A 24,409-nucleotide genomic window follows, 5' to 3' on the forward strand; every position below is an offset into this window, starting at 1 on the left:
AAAAAAACTGATAAAGATTTTGTCTCAGTAATGCTTTCCCCTGACCCTACCCTGCTCTCAGCACAAACAGAAAGCTGATTGGCTGATTGGTTTGTGTTGAAGGGTGGGACTTTAACTGTAAACACATGTCATGTTGAGATTTATAAGGGATTCCATTGATACTTCAACCAGTGGCTGATCTCCTCATTCCTAACATCTTTGTAATAATTGTTAATACTAACTAGTGTTTGCTCCTAAATTCACTATACATACTCAGAACCAGACGATTTTAAAGTGTGGTTTTGATAGTGTCAAGCTGGTCAGACACACATTTATTAACAAATGGGCTACACTTACAAGAGTAGTTGGGGACAGGCAAGGTCAGTTACATAATGGCAGCAAATATATATGGCAAACAACATACCAGAGCATAGTCAGGCAAAAACAGGATCAAACACAATAAATCCATCAAAGAGAGAGCTAAGGCAAAAGAGTAGACAAAAATACAAAAATGGTCGGCAACGGAAATAAATAATAGAGAGGGCAAGGCAAAAAACGAAAAACGAGTCGTTAACAAAAAGAAAAAACAAAGGAAATGTGCTGTAGAAGAGCTAGAAAACTAGATTCAAAACTCAGCAGGGAACAGAATGAACTGAGGGGTATTTATACAAGACAGGACAGGTGGAAGCAACCAGTAACTGGCGAAGCAGGAACACCAGAGTGTCAAGTGATCAGCAGGTCTGGTGTGAGTGCATGCTGGGAATTGGAGTCTTTGAGTAGTTCAGAATCTAGAGCATGCAGACTGACAGCGTCAGGACTGACAGATAGACACTATTATCCCACAATGCAATGCAAAATGCAAAGGGAGGAGCTACTCTTGTCTGATACAATATTAGAAAAATAAATGGTGCATTAACGATGGTGTGGACGGTGTGGTGTCGTGATTATGGTGCCCTATTTAAGTGATCTGTAGGCAAGCTTGATTTAGGGCGTATCAGTGTGTCTTTGCTATCGTAACGACGGGAAAAGTAATTCTCTTGCGTAACGTAAATTGCACATGAACATCTGACTTTAGACATCTGTCTAGGTTAATTCCAATTAATTTTGCACCTTTGCTTTCAGTTGCCAAGATAGCAATACTCTAGAAATGTATCTGAACACACCTCATTTTCAGACCACCACGCCCATCTGCATAGATATATTAACCCTTGTGTGGTGTTCATATTTTTGTTACTCGTTTACTTTGTTACTTGTATTTAATTCAGCAAAATTAAGCAATTCTACATTAAAATGCTTTACACATGCTTGCTTCACCTAAATTGCAAGCAATATAAACAGCTTACATGGTTAATATTTGCCCTTTACCTTTCTTATGTTACATTTCTTTCAAAAAGTGCTACTCTTTTTTTATTAGTTTTTTAATAAAATGTAAAAGAAAATGAATTAAACTCAAGATATGAGTAGAAAATTTGTTTAGTTTCAAATTTACAAATGAAGCAATGTTTATTAGCCCTTGGCCAAACATACTGTATGTAATATAAATGTGTAGGGGGGGGGGGGGGGTACAGTGTGTGTTTATCGAAAATGTGTTTTGATATATGTTTTTCACAAAAAATGAGCCAATGCCAATGAGTTTGAGTTAGAAAAAATATTTTTATAGTATCATTTGATGAAAAATGAAAACCACACAAGGGTTAAGAAGCACTGTTGCTATTTTAACGACGCAGGTGAAAGGCGTGAAAATAGACTGGGTGTAAGATAGCAATAAACACATCTAAGATAGGGCCCATGGTGTGCAACAACCTTAGTGATTTCTCCTAATACATTTTTTTAATATTTCCCAGTCATTTCTCACATATTTTACACTGGAGTCAGTTACAGTTACCTTTTCACCTTTTCGCCAAAGTGTTTCTTTAATGTATGTTTTACGTCATAGAGCTGGGAGTTCACTTTTACACCAGAGATCAAACAGCAGGAGCATCCAAAGACACCAGCACTGCCTCATCCTTCATCCACCCCCTACATCCTTACACTCATCCCTCCATCCCTCACTCAGATTGAGTGAGTGACATCTGTCACTGCCTCGTCTCGTCCTCTCGCAGCATCCCTCCCTCCCTCCCTCCTTCTCTCTTCCCTCTATCAGCTCCACCATCTATTATTCATAACTCTGTGATTTAGCTGCTGTTTATATTCCCTCTCCATTTCTACTGTCCTCCCGTCCTCTCACTACTGGAGAAGAGTCCCGGCTCAAGGACAGACTGCACAGTCTCTCTACCTCTCCCTCTCTATCTATCTATCCCCCTCTCTCTTTCTCTCTCTATATATATATATACAGTAATAGTCACATTTGGACACACCTCCTCTAATTCAGCATTAAGCATTTACATTGTAAATTTAATATTAAAGACTATATTAAAGCTCTACAGGAACACAAACTATCACATTTCTCTTTGAGTTCAGATCTGAAGACTCTTGGTGAGATTTTAATCTCAGTGTCTTCATGAGGGAGAATCACCTGGAATAGTTTTCTCAGCGTCTTGAAGGAAGGAGTTCCTGGAGGTGCTGAACAATAGCTGCTGCTTTTCCTTCATGCTGTGAAGCTCCAGCTCATCCCAATTAAATCACCTCAAATCAGCATCTCAGTTCATCAGGTTTAGATCAGGGGATTAATGAGGAGGAATAACACTTTTTTTTGTTTACTACATAATTACATATTAAAGTGTCCCTTAATAGTTTTCATGTATTTAATATTAATCTATAGTGGAGAAAATATATTAAATGAAGAAATAAAGCATTAAAACACTGAATAAGAAGCTGTGTCCAAACTTTTAATGGTACATATCACTCTCCCTTTATTACTCTATTTCTCTCTCTTTGCCTTTTCTCTTATTTTCTTTCTTTTTTCTCTCTCTCTCTCTCTCTATTGATTACTCTTTCACTATCTCTCTGTATTACTCTCTATTTCTCTTTATTACTCTTGCTCTCTCTCTCTATTTCTCTCACTCTGATTATTACTCTCTCTTTTTGTGTCTCTCTCTCTCTTTCTTACTCTCTCTGTATATTTCTCTCTCTCTCTTGATTACTGTCTCTCTTTATTACTCTCACTCTCTCTCTCTTTACTACTCTCTCTCTCTCTGTCTCTCTGTGTCTCTTTCTCTCTCTTTATTACTCTTGCACTCTATTTCTTTCTCTTTTACTCACTCTCTCTATTACTCTCTCTCCCTTCCTCTCTCTCTCTTATTACCCCCCTTTCTTTATTACTCTCTCTACTACTCTCTCTCTGTCTCTTTCTCTCTCTTTATTACTCTATTTCTTTCTCTTTTACTCACTCTCTCTATTACTCTCTCTCCCTCTCTCTTTCTCTTTTACTCTTTCTCTGTCTATTACTCTGCCTCTCTTTATTACTCTGTCTCTCTCTATCTCTTTTTCTCTCTCTCTCTCTCTCTCTCTCTCTCTCCCTCTCTCTCTCTCTCTCTCTCTGATTCTGTTGTCTGTATTAATAGTTATAAGCAGATGTTACAGGTCATTAATTAAGCCTTATAAAGTTAGTTGTTGAAATATTTTTCCAAAGTCTGTTAATCTCTAATCTCAGTTCCACCCACTAGTCTAGTCCTGGTGATCTGTAAGGGTTAATTTCCGGGTCGGCGGTGTCGAGCCGGTGGAGGTGGAGGGGGGTGTTTTTTACCTCGTTGGAGTCGATGCCGTTGTTGACGGACCAGGTGGTCTGGAAGTACTCCAGCATGCGCTGCTTCAGGGTCTGGGGCAGGTGGTGCACTCGTATGAAGTCCTTCAGGTCTTTAGTGCGCGTGTGATACGAGGACCAGCGTGAGTACATGCGCTGAATGATGGCCGTCACGTTACCGAACACCAGCGCGTGCATGAGCGCTGAGAAAACACAGAGACAACACAGAGTAACAGAGGGAAACACAGAGAAAACCCAGAGAAAACCCAGAGAAACAGAGAGAACACAGAGAAACAGCGAAACATAGAGAAATCATAGAGAAACAGAGAAACATAGAGAAAACACAAAGAAAACACAGAGAAAACACAAAGAAAACACAGAGAAAACACAAAGAAAATACAGAGAAAACACAAAGAAAATACAGAGAAAACACAGAGAAACAGAAAAACATAGAGAATACACAGAGAGAACAGAGAAATCACAGTGAAAATGCAAAGAAACCCAAAGAAACAGAGGCATACACAGAAAACACAAACACAGAAAACACAGAGAAAACACAGAGAAACACAGATAATCAGCGAAAAAAGCATAGAACATACAAAGAAACAGAAAACACAGAGAAAACACAAAGAAACAAAGAGAGACAGAGAGAACAGACAGAGACAAACAGAAACAGAAGAGAAACAGAAAACAGAGAAAACACATAGAAACAAAAAAACAGAGAAAAATGCAGAGAACATATGAGAAAACAGAAAAAACAGCGAAACAGAAAACAAAAAGAAACAAAGAGAGACAGTGACAACACAGAGAAAAACAGAGAGACACAGAAAAACACAAAGGAAATACAAAGAAAATAGAAAAAGACAGAGAGACACAGTGAAGGCAAAGAGAAAACAAAAGGAAATACAGAGAAAACACAAAGAAAACAGAGAAACACAGTTAGATTTACCTAAAACACCTAAGAAATTACAGTCAGAAGTCTGGCCGCACATAACTATTACTATTTGTGCTTTATTTGTACTATTTACTACATTCTAGATTACTATTAAAGACTATTACAACTACCAAGAAACCCATATTCATTTACAATTAGTTAGTAGACAAAAAGTGTTTGTCCTTCACAAACAGCTGACATAATTGACAAGGACGAGCTGGAGTTCAGAGTGAAGATAAAACACTAAACAGGAGTGCTGGAGGACACAGGTCAGTATCTGTCTCTGCTGAGACGCGCAAAGGCACCACACTGTTAAGATACGAACACGCCAAAGTCAGAGCTCACCTGCCTCTTAAAGGGAATGACAACTGACACACTGATTGGTTTAATTCACGTTACGCCCAAGATTAACCACACCCATGATTAATTAAGAGGATTATTTCATGCCTTTTGTGTGTATTGAGTCATGGAAGGAGTATTTTTTGCACCCTCAAGATACCCCACACACAGATGCACCCTAAAACCAACTGTGCGATATTTGTGCGCAATTGACAGGTGTGCTATAGATCACTAAAATAAGCTCTGCCCTTTTTAACCATATATGGATTATGTTGATGTGTGAAGGGATTCCTGAGTAATTAAACTGAGAACACAAGGTGTGATTTTAGACGTCCATACACTCTAAAAACAGAGGTAGGAAAGGAGTACTTTTTTTGTACTCAAAGGTACACTGTTCATAATTGTACCCTCAAAGGTATAATATTGGTATTTACAGGGTCAGATTTGTTCCCTCTGAAGTACAAATTTGTACCATTTAACCAGCCAAAAGGTACATTCAGTATTCTGTATCACTGTACTAATAAATAATATATATTTTAATTGCACATTTTTTTATTTGAAAGCCAGACAATTTTGCATCATGAAGTTCTTGTGTGTATTGTGTGTATCGTTGGCACCTCTCTCCCCTCCCTTCAGGACTTGTACAGCTCCCGCCTCACACGGAAAGCCATCCGTCTGGCAGGAGATCCCTCCCACCCACTACACAGCTTCTTCAGCCTGCTGCCATCAGGGAGAAGACTGCGGAGTCTCGGGTCTAGGACCAGCAGACTGCGAGACAGCCCCATCCATCAGGCTGTGAGGATGCTGAACTCTCTTCCCGCACTACCCCCCATCCCAATCCTGCCCACAGCACACACACTCTCATCATCCTGACCCCACACCCTCCCACCAACACAGTACTGAAACTCTGCACTAGAACACACACAGTACTGTAACTTTTGTAAAAGGACCTGCACTACACACCCAATACCTGCACTACTGTTACGCTGCACTGTCATACACACTTTAATTCCCCAAGAACTGGGAACTTTAAGAACTTTACCAGCCTTAAGCTAGATACAACATTTGCACTACTGTTATACGGGTTCTATTTATATTGTCACTTGATCTTAATCACCATTAATATTGCACTATTATCTTCTGTATTATCTTATCTGTCTCACAAATGTCTATTGTGTTTTTGTTGTATTGTACATATAGTGTCTCCCACTCATTTAGATTATATTTTTATTTCTTTTTATTTCTATTTATATATCTATTTCACCCCCACCACTACTGCACCTTGTTCTGTCTCATGTATGTCTGTGTCCCTGCTGCTGTATTGTACACATAGTGTCTCCCCTTTTTCTTTATTATCCATTATCTGTACTTGCTGTAAAATTGGGAAGGAGAGTAACGTAATTTCAATTCTCTGTATGTCCTGTACATATGCAGCATTGACAATTGACTTGACTTGACTTGACTTGACTTCTTGACACATATTTAGTTGATGATAATGTTTATAATCTTTATAATCTTTACTGGCATAAAAACATGGGTACAAAAAAGGACTTTCACTGAAAGGTACTTTTTTGAACCTCATTATAAGGTACAGCCCCAGTGACAAGCTTTGTACTCTTTTAAGTACAAATCTGTACTCACTTTTCTTAGTGTGTAGGGTTCTAAGGGTTAATAAAGGGTTCCTTAAAAGAAGCATGCTGTCCTACGTGGATCTTTCCTATCGTACGCCACTAGATTTTGGTGCTGAACATGATGTGATTTCAGACTTGTTAATTGTAGAGTAAATCATCATCTGTCTGAACACCAGACTGAACTCTGCAGATCTCTGGAGCTCCAAATTTGAAGGCCAGTCTGCTCTACTGGTGGGGTCTGATTGCATGTGTACACGCTGTGGTTAGAGAGGTGTGTGTGTGTGTGTGTGTGTGTGAGTGTGTGTCTGGATTGTGTGTATGTATGTATTACTGTTGGACAGGAAGAAGGACGTGATCACCCTCAGGCTGGGGGTGACATTTCACAAAATAAAGACCATGAATTATTAATGGGAACCAACAGCTGGTGGGACCTCAGTTCAACCCATTTACCACAATAAAAACAAACACACACACACACACACACACACTGCATGCCCACAGCCACAGCAACCACTTCCAATGATTTCTATTACAAACAATTTAACCCAAGAACTTTCACTGCTCTACTGCTCTATAAATTCCTTATTTAACCATTACTCACATTCAGTAGCTCCAACAAGTCTGATAACACACTGAAAATCTCAGAATATTATATTCACCTTGCAACTGGATAAAGCAGATTTTAAGTTTAACTAAGGGTCCTATTTCAGCATGCAATGTGCAGCTTGATCTAGGGTGTGTCAGTGTGTCTTTGCTATCGTAACGTTGAGAAAAGTACACCTTGCCTGGCTCAAAACACACAGGTATGGTCAATTTTAGGTGTTACGTGAATTAAACAAATCAGAGTGTCTCTTGCTCATCATTCACTTTAAGAGTCAGGTGAGCTCTGACTTTGGTGGATTGCTATTTTAACGGTGCAGCTACCTGGACGTGTCCAACAAACTCTTCTCAGCAGAGGAAACTGAGCTGCTGGTTGACGCTGTGAAGGAGCTCCAGCAGCTCATTTACGGGAACAGCAATGTTATTTTATTTACTATTCTGTTTATTCTTGATGTAAAAGTTGGGTTTATGCACTGCTGTGTGTTCATGTGCTGCCAAGATAGCAATGAACATCTGACTGTTGGCGTCTGTCTTGGTTGTATTCAGTCAGTGGAGCTCCTGTGTTTTCTGTTGCCAAGATAAACAAGCAAAACTCCTGAACACTTGAACACACAGAATACTCAGTTCCAAAACATCACACCCATAGGCCTAGATATATTCACACGCACTATTTCTATTTAAACAACACAGGTGTAAGGTGTGAAAATAGACTGTTTTTGGTGGGGTGTAAGATAGCGATGAGCATAGTAACATATAAGATAGGGCCCCAAATGTGCATCCAGATGCAACTAAAATGATCAGAAGAGTTCTGAGTTCAGCAATAATACAGCAGGTAATTCAGCAGCAGGTAGCAAAAATCATGAAACCCATAAAAAAAAATGATTTCCAGTAAGTCTACCCATACACCCACACATGGGTATGTTAAAACTGTAAAACATGTCTGTTAAAACATGGTGACCATAGTCTATACAGTTACATCAATAGCAAAGTTGGAAAAAACAGTTTCAAAACTGTCACTGGTTAGCATTAGCATTTTATTGGATGCCATATTTGTCAAGGAGCCTCAGCCAAGCTTAGGCTACGCACCATTTTCGTCCCTCACGATGTTCACTATGTCAGATTAAGCAGTTATCTTCATTTGGTGTTGTACTCGGGGGACTGGCAACACGAACTACACGTTAGTCACCGACCAATCATCGTTCACGTCCTTGCGTGAGTTCGTAGGTCATCGGGGGGGAGGAGAATAGAATCTGACAGTCATGGCTACAGAAGCCCTTTGAGTGATGGAAGCGCTTTTGTGCTCAGAAAAACGCAAAAGGAAGAGGAGGAAGCGACTGTGAGCTCTTGGGTTCCTGCGTGAACCGAAGAGAACATCACGGGCTTTGTATAACTTTACTCCAGACAGAACCTGGGGTATAGTAAAGACGTAGCTACTTTAGCAAGGTTTCAGTGCCTGTAAACAGAATATCTCATGGATTATATAGACTGTTTCAGAGGAATATTCATGAGCGTAGGAAGTGACGAAGCTGTTCCTAGGACACTTCCGTTTAGCGGTAACCAGTGTTCAAAACAGTGGACGTCACTTTTTAATTTAACATGAATGCAAACTTCACCTAATCTGAGAGTCACAAACACTGAAAATCAGGTCAAAATGTTCTTTAAACAAGTAAACTATGGAGGACCAAAAATTACATAAGTATAAATAAATACACATATAAATGTATAAATATATAAATAAATAAATGTTGAAATTAATAAATTTATAAATAAATGCACATATAAATGAATAAATAAATAAATAAATAAATAAATAAATACATTTCTTATTTATATATTTATTTAACATTTATTTATTTATTTATTAATTTATTTATTTCAACATTTATTTATTTATACTTATGTCATTTTTGGTCCTCCATAGTAAACACGCCTGCTTTCGTTTTTCACACTGCTGACCTGCCTGCAGTTACAGTGTCCCTCACAACTCCTCCCTCCTTCTTATCTATAAATCATGCAGAGTGCGTGCTGGATAGAGTTTGATTTGCTCCAACCTCAAAATACACTATAGTGATGCTTCTCTACTACAGGAGCAAGTATTCACAACTTTTCCACTGAGAAAGTAATTATATGCGTCCAAACTGCGGTGCGCTTTCACTGCCTCAGTTTCAACAAGATAGTGATTCACATCTGGCAAGTGTTTTGAATCAGAGGAAAAAAACTTCCCTCTTAAATCCTTATCAAAAGAATCAGGAAAAGAGGTTTGATCACTTTTTACTAATTTCTGATCATATTGTCGTGTTTTTCTCTTGTTATCGCACTCGCTCTGCCGCTAGCATTAGCCACCTGCTATCGGGGAGGGTCGGCTCTGATCTGACGCAGGCAATCTGTCTAGGGGGGCTAAAGTTGTGTATTCTGATCCGCGCATAAAACCTGGCCCCACATGCTCTGCAGATCTTGTTAAAACACAAAAAAAGCTACAACACGAGCCCACACACTCTTCCCCACCTCCGATCAGCATGGTGCAGATGGAGAAGATCTTCTCGGCGTCGGTGTTGGCGGAGACGTTGCCGAAGCCGACGCTGGTCAGGCTGCTGAGGGTGAAGTAGAGCGAGGCGATGTAGACGCTGCGCAGCGACGGACCGCTGACGGTAACATTACTCGTCACGTTGTAGGGAGACTCCAGACGTTTTCCCAGTTCATGTAGCCAACCTGAGAGAGGAAACAACGAGAGAGAGATCAGAGTCCTAAACGAGAAAGATGACTGTTACTGGCGTAAAGTTCAACTATCTTTAAAGGGCATTTTTTAGCATAGGAGCCCTTTTTAGCAATCTATAGGATCTTGATTTAGGGTGTCAGTGTGTCTTTGCTATCGTAACAACTGGAAAAGTACACCTTGTGTACCTCAAAATGTGCAAAACGCATGTACTTATTCTCTTAATTAATCATGAGGGTGGGTAATTTTGGGAATAACCTGAAATAAACCAATCAGAGTGTCTCTTACTCATCATTCTCTTTAAGAGTCAGGTGAGCTCTGACTTTGGTGGATTGCTATTTTAACGGTGCAGCTACCTGGACGTGTCCAACGCTTCACGATGTGAAGGAGCACCAGCAGCTCATTTTACTCAAATAGTAAGTAATACAACAATGACCTATATTTTGTGTTGATGTAGAATATTATTATATTAGAATATTGCTTATAACAATTTTTTTTATAGGTTTATTGTTGATGTAAAAGTTGGGTTTGTGCACTGTTGCATGTACATCGCATGTTGCGATGAACGTCTGACTGTTGGCGTCTGTCTAGGTTGTATTCAGTCAGTGGAGTTCCTGTGTTTTTTTCTGTTAAAAAGGATTAACAAGCAAAACTCAGGGCCCATAGTGTCTTGAATTTTTTTCTATTTCGATTTACACGTTTCCACATTGAATTTTAAAACTAGGCTGATCTCCAGCCAGCTGTGCTGAATGCAGCACTGCCCCCTAGCGTTTTTGTGGGTACTGCACCTCTTGTAGACCTTAGGTTCTAAAGAACAGTGCACAACCAGTTTATTTTTTGTTTAAAAAAAATGCAAACAAGAAAGCTTATTTAAAACACTATTACTGTTATTGTTATTATGGTTGAAGTCTCCTCATCAAAAACCACAACATATAGACGCTTTTTGACTAATTGTAACACACGTAATGAATATCCTAAAAACTTTAATAGATTTGCATGTGAATTTAAGCACTGATCGTGTTGAAAGGACTCTGCTCAACATTAATAACAGGTCAAAGACTTTTGATAATCTTTGATACACTTTTGAAAAGTGTCTCCAATTATATTAGACCTTCTTACACATCACCATCCTGTGCTCTAGTAGACACCATTGTGCCAGTTGTTGCTTGAACCCGTTGATTGCCGCTTGCGGCTATATTTATTATTATTATTATTATTATTATTATTATTATTATTATTATTATTATTATTATTATTATTTATTTATTTATGTTTTATTTATTTATTTATGTATTTATGTATTTATTTTATCATTTTTTTACTATTTAGTTATTTATTTGTTTATTTATTTTTGTTACTATAAAAGGGGAAAATGCAGGCCTAAATTATTATACATTTATATTAATAAATATTACCATTTAAATATTAGGTAGGCCAGATAGGTTTGAAAAAAAAATGTATTTTTGTGACATCATTTCCTATTTCCTATTTCCTATAGTAGTTTTATTGACATTACTGCATATGTACAGGAAATACAGAGCATCAGATGAGTGGATCAGATCTAGCAGTGCTGCTAGAGTTATATAGATAAATATATATTTAATATACCGCTAGTGACAGACAAAATGGTGCACTGTTGTGTCAAAAGCTTCAAGGTGAGCCTTCTGATCTCAGATCTGATCTCCACCCACACTAATGACCTTATGACTAATGACTGAATGACCCTTGATATAAAAATAGAGGAGCCTTATTGTTGAGAGATTGTGAATTCGATCCGGGTGATGCCACAGCCATCAGTGGCCGAGAGTCCAGGAGAGAATAATTGGCCTCGGTCTCTCTGGTAGTTATTCTACACCTGTCTAATCAGTGAGAAGCTAGTCATTACAGGAGCTTCCTACCTGACATAACTAGCAGTTTTCCATAGTTCCAGATACACTACACAGACTAATTATGGGAAACCTGCCCATTTATTCTATTTCTTTCCTAAAAATAAGGGTAATAAAAGACGTTTACTCTTCTTTTGTGTGAATAACTTTCTCTACAATCCAGAAATTTATAATATGAGCCTAAACTCACTAAGGGTCAAGTACTCTGATTGGATCAGAGGGCAAAAAACTGGACTGAAATGTCCCTAATTAAAGATTTTATCATAATTCATAATACTGTAAAAATATTATAAGAAGCAAGAAGTACTCTAAGTAACTAAGTAAAGAAAAAAAAGACATCAAGAAATGAAAGTCAATGCTCTGAGTGGTCCAGCAGTCTAAAGTGCTGCCACTATGATCTAGAGATTGCTGGTTTGAATCCTGGTCATGCAGTTCGCCATCAGCTGCCAGAGCCCCGAGAGAGCACAGTTGTACTTGCTCTCTCTCTGTGTGGGTACAGTAGATGGCGCTCTTTCCCCTCATCACTCCTAGGGTGATGTGGATCAGCACAAGGCTGCGTCTGTGAGCTGATGTATCAGAACCTGCAGAGTCGCTGGGCTTTCCTCTGAGCGTTAGCGCTGTGATGCTACTCGGCAAAAAGAGTTCAAAAAGAGGCGGAGTCTGACTTCACATGTGTCGAAGGAGGCGTGTGCTAGTCTTCACCCTCCTTGTGTTGTGGAATCACAAGTGATGGAGGATATACAGCTGAGTAGCAGCTGATTGGGTGGAACAGTTGGCCGAGCTAAATTGGGAGAAAATGGAAAAAATAGAAAATGAAAATAAGAATATATGATATGATAAGAACTTTAAAATTGTCTTTAAGTGCAAGTGCACAAAGATCATCAAATACGTTATAATGATGAAACTCTCTCTCATCAGGACCACCCCAGGAAAGGAAGAGCAAGAGTTTTACTAAAGTTACCAGCTTCAGAAACTGCTGGTTTCTGCAACTAAATGGTAAATCTAATAAATATGAGGAAGTTTAACACACAAAACATGTAATAGAACTCTGAAAAAAATAAGAGAGTGCTCAAAAAAGACAAGTTTCTTTGATTTTACCAAATTGAAAACCTCTGGAATATAATCAAGAGGAAGATGGATGATCACAAACCATCAAACCACCAAACTGAACTGCTTGACTTTTTAAACCAGGAGTAAAGCAGCATAAAGTTATCCAAAAGCAGTGTGTAAGACTGGTGGAGGAGAGAACATGATGCCAAAAACCAACCAGGATTATTCCACTAAATATTGATTTCTGAACTATTAAAACTTTATGAATATGAACTTGTTTTCTTTGCATTATTTGAGCTCTGAAAGCTCTGCATCTTTTTTGTTATTATTTCTCATTTTCTGTAAATAAATGCTCTAAATGACAATATTTTTATTTGGAATTTGGGAGAAATGTTGTCTGTAGTTTATAGAATAAAACAACAATGTCCATTTTACTCAAATTATTATTATATAAGTTATTTTGAGTTAGATGAAAGTTTATGGCAGAAAAGGACCGAGTGAAACTTACAATTTAGTCATTAAAATATTAAGCAGAAAACAGTAAAATGCCTCAACTGATTATTAATTGACACTAGTTAAGACACTGTTAAACATTAATAGATTTTAATGATTGAGAGTGTTGTAATTATCAATTAAGACATTAGTTAACTAACATTAGCTTACTAACAACCTGTTCAGAGGAAAATTAGCAGCTCAGCATCCGTCTTGTAGTCCTTTTGGGCACCAAGCTGTCTCCATGTATCAAATAATTTTTTTTCCAGAGCTGTAGAAACAGTATTGGGTTCATAATGTCTGCAATTAATTGAACACCAGGTTGTTCACAAGGCAGATCAACTCCAGAGCCAGCGCTGTGAAGCAGTGGCTGATAGCGAAAAGTCAAATAAGGACAAAATGAAGCGTCTGAACAGTGGAAACAGTGTAATTTTGATATATAAATGTGTAATATTGATATATTACGCTCCTCGCTGCTCCCTGGTGCTGATTCCCGTCGCTTCACTGCAGATACTGTAGGTCTGAACACAGCTTCTGCTTAATTGTCAGCTCCGTCATCGAGCAGAACGTCTCGGCATTGCCCGCCCTTACGTTCACATGAATCCCCACGCCGCGGTTGCTATAGTAACCGCCCTGGGGTCAGCGCGTCAAGGGCGAGGGGCGAGGGCTGGAGGATGGAGGGAGTATCCGGGAGCACCGGGGCCACATCCCAGCAGTGGCCCGTCGATGCTGACCGCAGCACTGCTCGCTGGGCCTAATTACGGCTGCTGGAGGAGGGCGGGGGGTTGAGGGGGGTCGAGGGGGGCCGGCGCCGGATGCTGTAAGGGGCTGTAAGGGGCTCCTGGCTGGATGCACTCGCTCAGTTTCCTCACTTTCCTCACTTTCCTCTGTGTCATTTTCATTTTTCCCTCTCCTCGTCTCTCCACATCACCCACCATCCCTCACCCTCCGACTCCTGAGCTGCACCTGAGCGCTCTTTTATCATCCCCTGAACTCTTCATCACTCGCTCTCTCTCTCTTTCTCCCTCTTTCTCTTTACGTCAGGTTCTTTCTTCACTTCATTCCTCATCTTTTATTTCATTCTTTCTGTTCTTTCTCTATAAATCACTGAACTGACTCGACTCTACAGGAGCTTCTACAGAGCTTCTCAATGAACTCACTTTACCAAGCTTTAGCTGTATAAGCTACATGCCATATTTACTATTATACTACTGTTTATACGAGTTCTGCTTATACTTGTACTGTCATTCCATCTTAACCCCCCCCCCTCATCACTATTGAACTATTGTCTTCTGTCTCACGTATGTCTAATTGTGTCCTTGTTGTATTGTACATATAGTGTCTCCCATTTTTTTATATCAGGGGCCGGAAGTTAAGTTTGACTGCAAGCCAGATATTTTCCAAGCCATTACGTGGCGGCCAGAAAAAAAAAAAACTGTTTTGGAAAATAAAGTGTAATGAAGTGCAATGGGATGTGGTGCTACATACTAGTAGCTCTCCAGCCCAGAGGGTTGTTGAACCCAATTGCAGAAAAGTTGATCTTAAAGCAGGTAAAGCCAAGAAGAAAGGAATAAATAAATAAATAAATAAATAAACACACCGCTCCTCATGAAGGGATCGAATCCGATCAGTCCAATACACTACCGCTGCCCCGGCTTGTGAATTAGGACACAGTCGAAAAAAAAACACCCTTATAAGGAGATATAAGAAGAGAAAAAACGAGAACAGGCAGAAACTAAAGTCGCTCGGAGGAAAGCGCAGCGACTCGGTTCTGATACATCAGCTCACAGACGCAGCCTTGTGCTGATCCACATCACCCTAGGAGTGATGAGGGGGAAAGAGCGCCATCTACTGTACCCACCCAGAGAGAGCACGACCAATTGTGCTCTCTTTTAGGGCTCCGGCAGCTGATGACAAGCTGCATGACTGGGATTCAAACCATAGATAGTGGCAGTGCTTACGACTGCTGGACTACACTCCACTCAAACATCCCATTTTCTTAATCCATAGAGTTTAATAAAAAGTTTCAACTTTTAAATTGATGTTTTAAGCTTCTCTTTTACTAAGAAGGCTTTCCACAAGGTTTAGGAGTGTGTTTATGGGAGTCTCCGCTGTAACTCATCCCAAAGGTGCTCTTTTGTGTTGAGGTCAGGACTTTTTTCAGCATGCTTAATGCAATTACACATTCTCACTAAAAACTCACAGACTGTGGCTTTAAAGTCTTTCAGTACTGTGCAGTGATCTCACCTATATCCCAGTTGTTCTTGTGGGCGTTGCTGTCCATCTCCTTCTTGCCGATCATGTACCAGACGCAGGCCATCCAGTGGGCCAGCAGGGCGAACATGGACATGAGCAGGGTCAGAACCACGGTGCTGTGCTGAGAGAACCGGTCCATCTTCTGCAGCAGCCGCAGCAGCCGCAGCAGCCGGATCGTCTTCAGCAGGTGAACTACCGACACCTGACGATGAGACACCTGAGAAAAAAAAATCACAAACATTTCACTATTATATATATTTATATATTTAATCCACTAAATAATTATACTCATATAGCATATGGAAATTAATATCATACATACGCATTGCATAATACTTGTGAATCTCAAAATAGTTCGAATATAATTGAAAAGTGACTTTATTTCAGTAATTCAGTTGAAAATGTGCATCTCATATATTATATAAATGTATTAAACACACAGAGTGATCTATTTTAAGCCTTTATTTCTTTTATAATGATTATGGCTTACAGCCAATAAAAAGACCAATTGGTACTTTTGGCAGTGTGGGCAGTGTGCCAAGTCTTGCTGGAAAATAAAATCCGCATCTGCTTGAAAGTCATCAGCAGAGGGAAGCATGAATTGCTTTTTTTTCACGTTTTCACTGTGTTATATCATGTGGATTTCATTTTCCAGCAGGACTTGGCACACTGCCCACACTGCCAAAAGTACCAATTGGTCTTATGTAATATTCTAATTTTCTGAGATGCTGATTTTTTGGTTTTCATTGTCTTTAAGCTAAAAATCATCAACAATAAAATAAATAAACGCTAAAAATAGATCACTCTGTGTTTTAATACATCTATATAATATATGAGTTTCACATTTTCAACTGAATTACTGAAATAAAGTAACTTTTACATAACAAGTATAATAAAACATGAAAATTATTGAACCTATGCCGTTTCAACTTCCAAACGGTTGCTATGCCGATTTCTATTTGGCCACTAGGGTAAATGTTCTTTTGAAAGGTGGTTTCTGTGGTATACCAGGTGGTCACTACAGTGTAGCTAGGTGGTTGCTAAGGTGTTGCCGAATGGTTACTGTGGTCACCCAAATAGTTGTTATGGTGTTAAAAAAAATAATCAGTTGGAACGGTATCCCAGGTATCCCTGGGTGTTGGACAATATCTCCACTACAGAATCTAATACAAAGTCTTCTACAATAGAGACAGTTACTCCAATAAAAGCAGGATAAACTCTTTAAAATACTCTTTAAAACCATAAAACCAGTGAAGGTTTTCTCAGGGGACGGGGCAATATACAGTAAAATGGAACACACACACAAAATTGGTGAAGTGGGACCAAATTTCCTTAAGAAATGAACTGGAGCTGAAGGACATGGTCCATGAAACCTCACACACACACACACACACACACACACCAGCACACACACACACTGTAGAACAGCTTGAGTGAAAGAGGTTTGACCTCAAAGAGAGTTATACAAAGAGCCTTCAGAACAATAGAGCCTCTCCACAGTGTACAGTGTGTGTGTGTGTGTACACCTCTATAAAAGTGTTAAAACACAGCTGTTATAATCCTGATCTGCAGCCTTCAGTAGTGTGTGTGTGTGTGTGTGTGTGTGAGAGAGAGAAAGAGAGAGAGAGAGTGACAGCATGAAAGGAAAATCACATTTTCATTCTTTTGGCTGCAGCTGTTGGTCTGTACAGGATTGACAGCAGGACAGACAGTCGTGTTTAATGTGTTATGTCTCAGCATCACATTAGGATTCCAGGTAAAAAAGTGTGTGTGTGTGTGTGTGTGTGTGTGTGTGTGTGTGTGTGTGTGTGTGTGTGTGTGTGTGTGTGTGTGTGTGTGTGTGCTGAAGAAAAAGAGAGAAAAACATCACTGTTCTATTGGTTTGACCAACTCCTACATCTAAAACGTAAGACAACAATAATGTAATTTCAATTACAGTTAAGAAAACAGAAAAACACAAAACAACCAATCTAAATGTTTCTTAAATTTACTTGAATGTGCCATGCTCATATTTGAGCATATTCATTTCAGTGGTTACTATTAATGCAGTCAGGAGATTATAAAATCAAATTTATTAATAACACGCTTTACGATTAATAAATAATCACAATTAAACATAATTAATCACATGTAATCGCATTCATCATGAAAGCACTTCAAACTGTACAGAATTCACTCAGTATGGTCCAAATAAAAATAAAATACTGATGTGCTTTATCTTTTTAGTATGATTTGTCCCGGGACTTTTATTTTGAAGCTCAAAATGCCAGATTAGCCATAATGGATAACTGCTAGCTGGTGATGATAGCTGCTAGCTGTTAATGGGTTAAAATAACACCTGAAACACTTCCTCATTGGTGTCTTCTTTTATCAAGTGTTGTGCAAGGGTATGGAACAAGTCTGGAATGGTGAAAGTCTGAGGCTAGTTCAGGTCTAGCCTTGCCTATTCTAGATGAGTATTACAGGGAAGGTTTAACCATAGACATATATACATAGACGCCGCATCGACTGACGCCATCTATTGGAGCTGGCATGTCGGCGTGGCTCCATATTGGAGAAGTCAACCGTGCGCCCCCAGTGCCCAACTTTACCAATTTTACGCAATTTTCACACTGTTTGGTTTGTTACAAATGGCAAAGATGTAGTAACATAGACTGTGTATAGCTGGACAGAGCATCATCTCTCAAAAGAGAAGCCACCACAGGTCGGGCGCCCCCTGCTGTTCGGTTGCAGAAAGCTGCGTAACTCCATCCATCCCCATAGGTTTCAATGGCAAAACAGAACAATTATTCAATCATGTTTTTTTTCTAATATACTGTAATTCTACCTCCATTATTTAAATGCAGCAGCTAGTGTAACCTCTGCTTATATTGTACAATTTCATATCCCCACAGAATTCATTTTTTAAAACGTTATTCAGCTCTATTCATAAAGGTGTGGTTATTGTAAAAGGGCTGGGTTACACCTAGCCGGGTGGGACCAATGACTGTATGGGCGGGACCATAGACTGTGTAGAGCTCTGTGGAGGCAGCCCTCAGGGGCGGGGTTATTCAAATGAGTAGGCGGTCTCTCCACAGTCTTTCTCCCTCCTCTGGTCTCTACTGCGCTCTATTATACACCTTCCTCAGTACTAATAAATGCACTGGGGGTGCATGGTTGACTCCTGTGGCATGTGGTGTCTATGTATATATGTTTATGGGTTCAACTAGTAATGTTTTTTTTTAATGCAGTGGGAGAAATACAGTATTTTGTACCTCCAGCACTTAATTTGCCACTCTGGACTTTGTGAAGGTTATTTTAGATGGACCTTCCTAAAGGGTAAATTGTTACAGTGGGCAGATTTATTTCTAGACAGAAGGGCACATAAAGCACAGGAGGAACATTTTAGGGAGGGGGTGTCAAACAGCAGCCTCGGTATAAAAAGATTTGCGAGCTGAGCCCCAATGTGCCACTGTAGACCCGTCTGCTGCTGAGAGTCTTGTCACTCAGGCTCCTGAGCCGTTGGCCTCAATACTGATTCCCAATATATTAACCATAACCTAGCGTCAGACCACTGGATCGGCAGGTGTATCTACCAAAAGTGTCAAAAGAGAAAGAACAGCTGGTAAATCAGAGACAGGGTTGTGTATGGGTACCCAAGACTCACTTATGCTCATGTAGGCTCCACCCACCTTGGTACAGATACCACAGAGAATACCTTTAGAGCTCTTTTAGAGGTTGTGTCTTGATGATTTAGAGCTGCTTTGGTGGTATTAAGCAATATTTGCAATATTAGGCAGTTGGTTTCAGTGTTTCGGCTGGCTGGTGTATTTGTGAAAGCCTAAGGGTGCTTTCACACCTACTTAGTTTGATCTGAACCAAAAAAGGTGCCACAAAGTCCCGACCACAGAACCAAAATTTGGTCTGGCCAAAAGAGTTTGATCTTGAGATCACAATTTCGTTCCAAATGTACCAAATGTGATGTGAATGACATTTTGGCACAACCCCTGAAAATGTTCCAGTGGTTTGGTTGCTGCAATACATGGTTTTCCCTCTAGGATTCATAAAGTAAAAAAATAAATAGTAAGGAGTAATATTTATTAAACAAAGAAACAAACAAATAAACCCAAACAATGAAACTAAAACTAAACTAAACTAAACACAAAGCAGGAAACAAACAATAAATAAACTAGGGAAATAACCAGGGAAGAAGCACAAGAAATAAACGAGACGTGATAGAACATAAAATCAACAAAGACAGACCAAGGAAACGCGGAAACACTGGGGTATAAATACACAAGGAGGGAAACAGGAAATGGGAGACACCTGGGAAAACAGGTAATGACAGGGGCGGAGCTACAGATTAGAGTCATGAGGGGGAAAACAGGTGAGAACACACAGACAGAGACACAGGAAAAACACAGAACACGTAAAATAACAAAGAAAGGCTAGAAAAGAGACAGAACAGAACCAGAATGTAACACACACACACACATGAACATGAACCCTGGTTCAAACTCTGCTCTGGACTTGTCATTTTCTTCTAATCATAAATGTGATTAAAAGTGGATAAGAACAGTCCTGTCACTCAAACCCTTCAAGCAACTGGGGAATTTCCATTCCAGTGTGTTCAGGAAGTGAGCCGGCATTAGCTGTGTGTAGCGTAGCGCTGCACACCCAATTATATCTGAAATCAGAACCCCAGCACAGTATCCACTACACACTGTCACACATCGCCTACACCACCTTACACCACTCACACTAAACACACTCGCATACAAACACGCTGTCCGTCAGCTCGTTACAGCCCAGCCTCGGGCTCAGTCTGTAAATAATACCCATTATACTCTCCATTATTATAATCAGCCGTGCACTTCCACAGAGAGCCGGCGTTTCCCTAACCCTGCAGCATTAAATAATCATCCACACCATAACAGACCACATCCTTCATCTAATAATCAAATATTAATAAGAACCAGGGAGGAGGAGATGGGTCTCTGGGGTTTCGCTTTGAGAACATTACTGTTATTAAGAGAGAAATATGGACGGACATGGCCGACTGGTTCAGTGATATATTCACACCACGACATTACTCATCAGAAAGTGTCGCTATGTTGGGTGTTGGGTCTCCGTGAGCCATCAGATTCACTCTGCCACATGTTGGGAACTGTACTGGAGAGATGGAACACCATTCGTTCTAGTAAGGAGTTTTTTCATTGATTCCAGATATTTTATAGATGTTCAACTGGACTGTAGACATCTGTAGACTAAGCAGACCATGGTATTTCATTTATATCCCTGCAAGTGAACCTTATACCGGTGCATCTCTTTATTTCAGTAATTCAGATCAAAATGTGAAACGCATTTACAGTACTGTGCAAAAGTTTTAGGCACCAAAGCAAATTACACTGATCCATTTATCTCAGCAATATGAAAAAAGCACCACATATAATCTGAACAGATGAAATCTTAGGAAGTGAAATAATCTAGTTACAAAGCAATACATCTTATTTCTTGCTGTGATAATGTAATCACTGTAAATGTAAGAATGTTTTACTTATTTTAGTCTTACTGTCACGTCCTGGTCTTGTCTCATGTCTCTGTGTTATTCCCACGTGACCTGTGCTCCTCTGTGTCTCTTGTCACTAGATTTCCACCACGTGTTTCTCATTTGTAGCTCCGCCCCTTCCCCAGGTGTTTCCAATTCTAGTGTGTTTTATGTTAGTATATTAGCCCTCCTCTGCCACTTTGTCTCCGTCGGTCTTTGCACTAACCCCTGTTGTTTGTCTTTCCGTGTCTCTTTGTGATTTCAGCCTTAGCCCTAGCCCTAGTTCCTTGTTTACATCTTCTTGTTTCTTGTTCGCTTTAGTTCCCTGCTTAGTTTATTTCTTTCTTAGTTTAGTTCTTGTCTAGTTTAGTTTTTCCCTGTCTAGTTTAGCCTCTTGTTAGTTTTCCTTGTATATATCCCTGCCTTGTTTAGTTTTGTATTTATTCAGTCCCTCGTTTGTTTCTTTGTTTATTTACTCCCAGTTTATTTTGTTATTTATTATCTCTTGTTTTGTTTAGTTTATGTTCTCTAGTTTCACTGGTTTGTTTTGGTTTTTGGTTATTCGTTTATCTTTGTTAAGTGTTTACTTGTTCCTTGTTTCTTTGTTTATTTGTTATTTATTTATTAAATTATTTATTTCACCCTACCTGCACTTGCGTCCGTCTCCTCGTCTCCCTGCCTGGGTCATTCGTGACACTTACTTAGAATGTTCACCTTATTTTAAGTAATTTGAACTCGAAATAAACACAAAAAGTCACCAGTCAAGTTATTCTGATACAAGTGTAGAAATTTAAGTGAGAAAATAAAATATTTTTGCTTGATTTGAGTCTTACTTCACTTATTTTGAGGCTTTGTCGTTTGTCGTAACCATTTGTGAAAAGATATCTTAGGTGTGAATATATTTCAAGTCTATACATTCAAAAATATGTAAAATAAAAAACAAAAAACAGGCGTTTGGTAAAATTTTAAGTAAAACATGATCAGATCCAGGAAAATATAACAATTCTGCTTCCTTTTACATTTTAAATGACATTTTTGAGCAGCCGTATGTCTTCTGGAGTGAAAGAGATCAGGGCATGTGTCTGTCTGATATAATTACTGTGTTATAAGACCTGAAAGAGGAACTGAAAACAGAAACAAAGAAAAAACACAACAAAACAGCCTAGAGTTCAAAGGGTTAATGGTTAATGGAATCTGTTCACAATAAAAATAAGCGTTCTCTATCTTTACCATTCTTTTTGCTAGTTTGGAATTCCATCAGCTTCTGGCAGTTCAGGCAGCTTCTACGTGCAGTAGGAAGCCAGTGCTAGATGGTAGTTTTAAAGCAGTGAGATTGATAGCTCAACCATGACTCAGAAGGTTGCAGTTGAGGTATAGGAAATCGATGGGTAAGTTGGTGGTTGGGTTGTTATTGCACCATGTGGTGAATGAATAATTTGGATCTGGGCTTCGTCTCAAGTGAGCAAATAGAAGCAAGAAAACTTCCCTCAGACTCAGAAAAAAAAACCCTGAGAGGAACCAAGGCTCAGTAGGGGAACCCATCCTCCATCCTCCCTATTGGTACTGGATTGTAGAAGTACTTTAAGCTTGTAAACCTTATTTATGAGGACCAGTCATTAATCAGTTGGCATGTTTGCTACAGAAGTTTAGTTAGCTTAGTTATTCAGGTAATGGGAAAATGTTGTGTTCAAACCTTCTATAAATACTAGTCATATTCATATAAGCAAGATGGAGATCATATTTACAGGATGTTAGATTAGAAGGAGAGGCTTTCAGAATTTCAGCTTGATTTAGGGCGTGTCAGTGTGTCTTTGCTATCGTAATGACTGGAAAAGCTACCGTAACTCTCATTGGCGCAAGAACCGGAGGAGATATCAGAAATAGGGGGATTGATACTGCAGAAAAAGCAGAAATTGATTTAAAATAAGCTTTTATTTTGAAAGCGTATTTGGCAGCCATTGTGGCTTGCATTCAGATCCATTCAGATTCACTGACCCAAGCTTTCGCCTCATTGGGCATTAGGGAGTGTAATGTGTAATGTTCCAGAGTGTGCTGTTTGGGACACAGCCTTACTGTGTAACATTTCATTTCATTTTATCATTTTATTATACTATCATTTTTATTATAGTAGCATTATACTGCCAGAAGCAGGAATATATTTATTAAATAGAAGAAACAAAGAAACAGAACTAAACAGGGCAGGGAAAAATATAAATAATAAATAAACAAGGACTATGGGAGAGTGCAATAAACTAGTGAACACGGAGAGACAAACAACAGAGGAAGGTGAAAAGACCGACGAGGAAACACTGACACAGGAGGACTATATGTACACACATAGGAAGCAAACACCTGGGGAAACAGGTAACGAAGAGGCGGAGCTACAAATTACGCACGTGACTGGAAAATTACTGGGAAACGGAGAAACACAGAGCAACAGAGCAAGGGCGTGACGTATGCCATCAATGAAAAATTAAATAAAAAAACACTGGAAACAAAGCAATTGAGATTTTTTAAAAAGAGTGGAGTAAATGTAAGTATATAACAGAATAGACATGCGAATACATAATAATAACAATAATAATAACAATAATAATAATAATAATAATAATAACTAAATCTTTTATATTATTTTAAATATTAGGTGATAACTGATCCGTTTTTGTTGTATGTTTTTCTAACAGCAGTAAATGTAATGTTTAGGATGTAAAGTCACTTTTGGTTGTGTTTTCCCCAATGTCAAACCCACACCTACACCTCTGTTAACTTAAAACGCTCTAAATGAAACCAATCAGAGTGTCACTTGCTCATCAATCTCTTGAAGAGTCAGGTGAGCTCTGACTCTGGCGGATTGCTATTTTAACTTCGCAGCTACCCTGATGTGTTCCAACGCTTCTCATGAGAGGAAACTGGCCTGCTGGTTCACACTCATTCATTGTGTTTATTTGTGATGTAAAAGTTAGGTTTGTGCACTGCTGTGTATCCAGGGGACGTGACTGTTTTGATAATTCACTGCCAAGATAGCAATGAACATCTGACTGTTAGCGCCTCTCTAGGTCTCTGTCTCTGTCTACTTTGGACTTGACATAACACAGTGGACCAACCTTCATGATTCCCTCTGCTGACAGCTTTTATGGAGATGCAGATTTCATTTTCCAGCAGGACTTGGCACGCTGCCAAAAATACCAAATGATTGGGTTTTTATTGGCTGTAAGCCATAATCCTCAACAGTAAAAGAAATAAACGATTAGAATAGATCACGCTGGGTGTAATACATCTATATAGGAGTTATTTATATATATAATATATATACTATATTT

The 24,409-nt window shown here is 39.1% G+C and overlaps 1 protein-coding gene across 1 annotated transcript in view; it reads right to left on the reverse strand.

Annotated features, from left to right (window-relative positions):
* Window positions 1–24,409, reverse strand: part of kcnh8 (potassium voltage-gated channel, subfamily H (eag-related), member 8) — a 167,551-nt gene that overhangs the window by 62,604 nt on the left and 80,538 nt on the right. The window contains exons 7-9 of the mRNA XM_049476012.1: window positions 15,554–15,779; window positions 9,671–9,874; window positions 3,665–3,864 (exon numbers count right to left, since the gene is read on the reverse strand). Coding sequence (XP_049331969.1) covers window positions 3,665–3,864; window positions 9,671–9,874; window positions 15,554–15,779 — 630 coding nt within the window. The remainder of the gene's footprint in view (window positions 1–3,664; window positions 3,865–9,670; window positions 9,875–15,553; window positions 15,780–24,409) is intronic.

This window comes from Astyanax mexicanus, chromosome 3, assembly GCF_023375975.1.
Source record: "Astyanax mexicanus isolate ESR-SI-001 chromosome 3, AstMex3_surface, whole genome shotgun sequence".
In the NCBI taxonomy this organism is placed as follows: Eukaryota; Metazoa; Chordata; class Actinopteri; order Characiformes; family Acestrorhamphidae; genus Astyanax; species Astyanax mexicanus.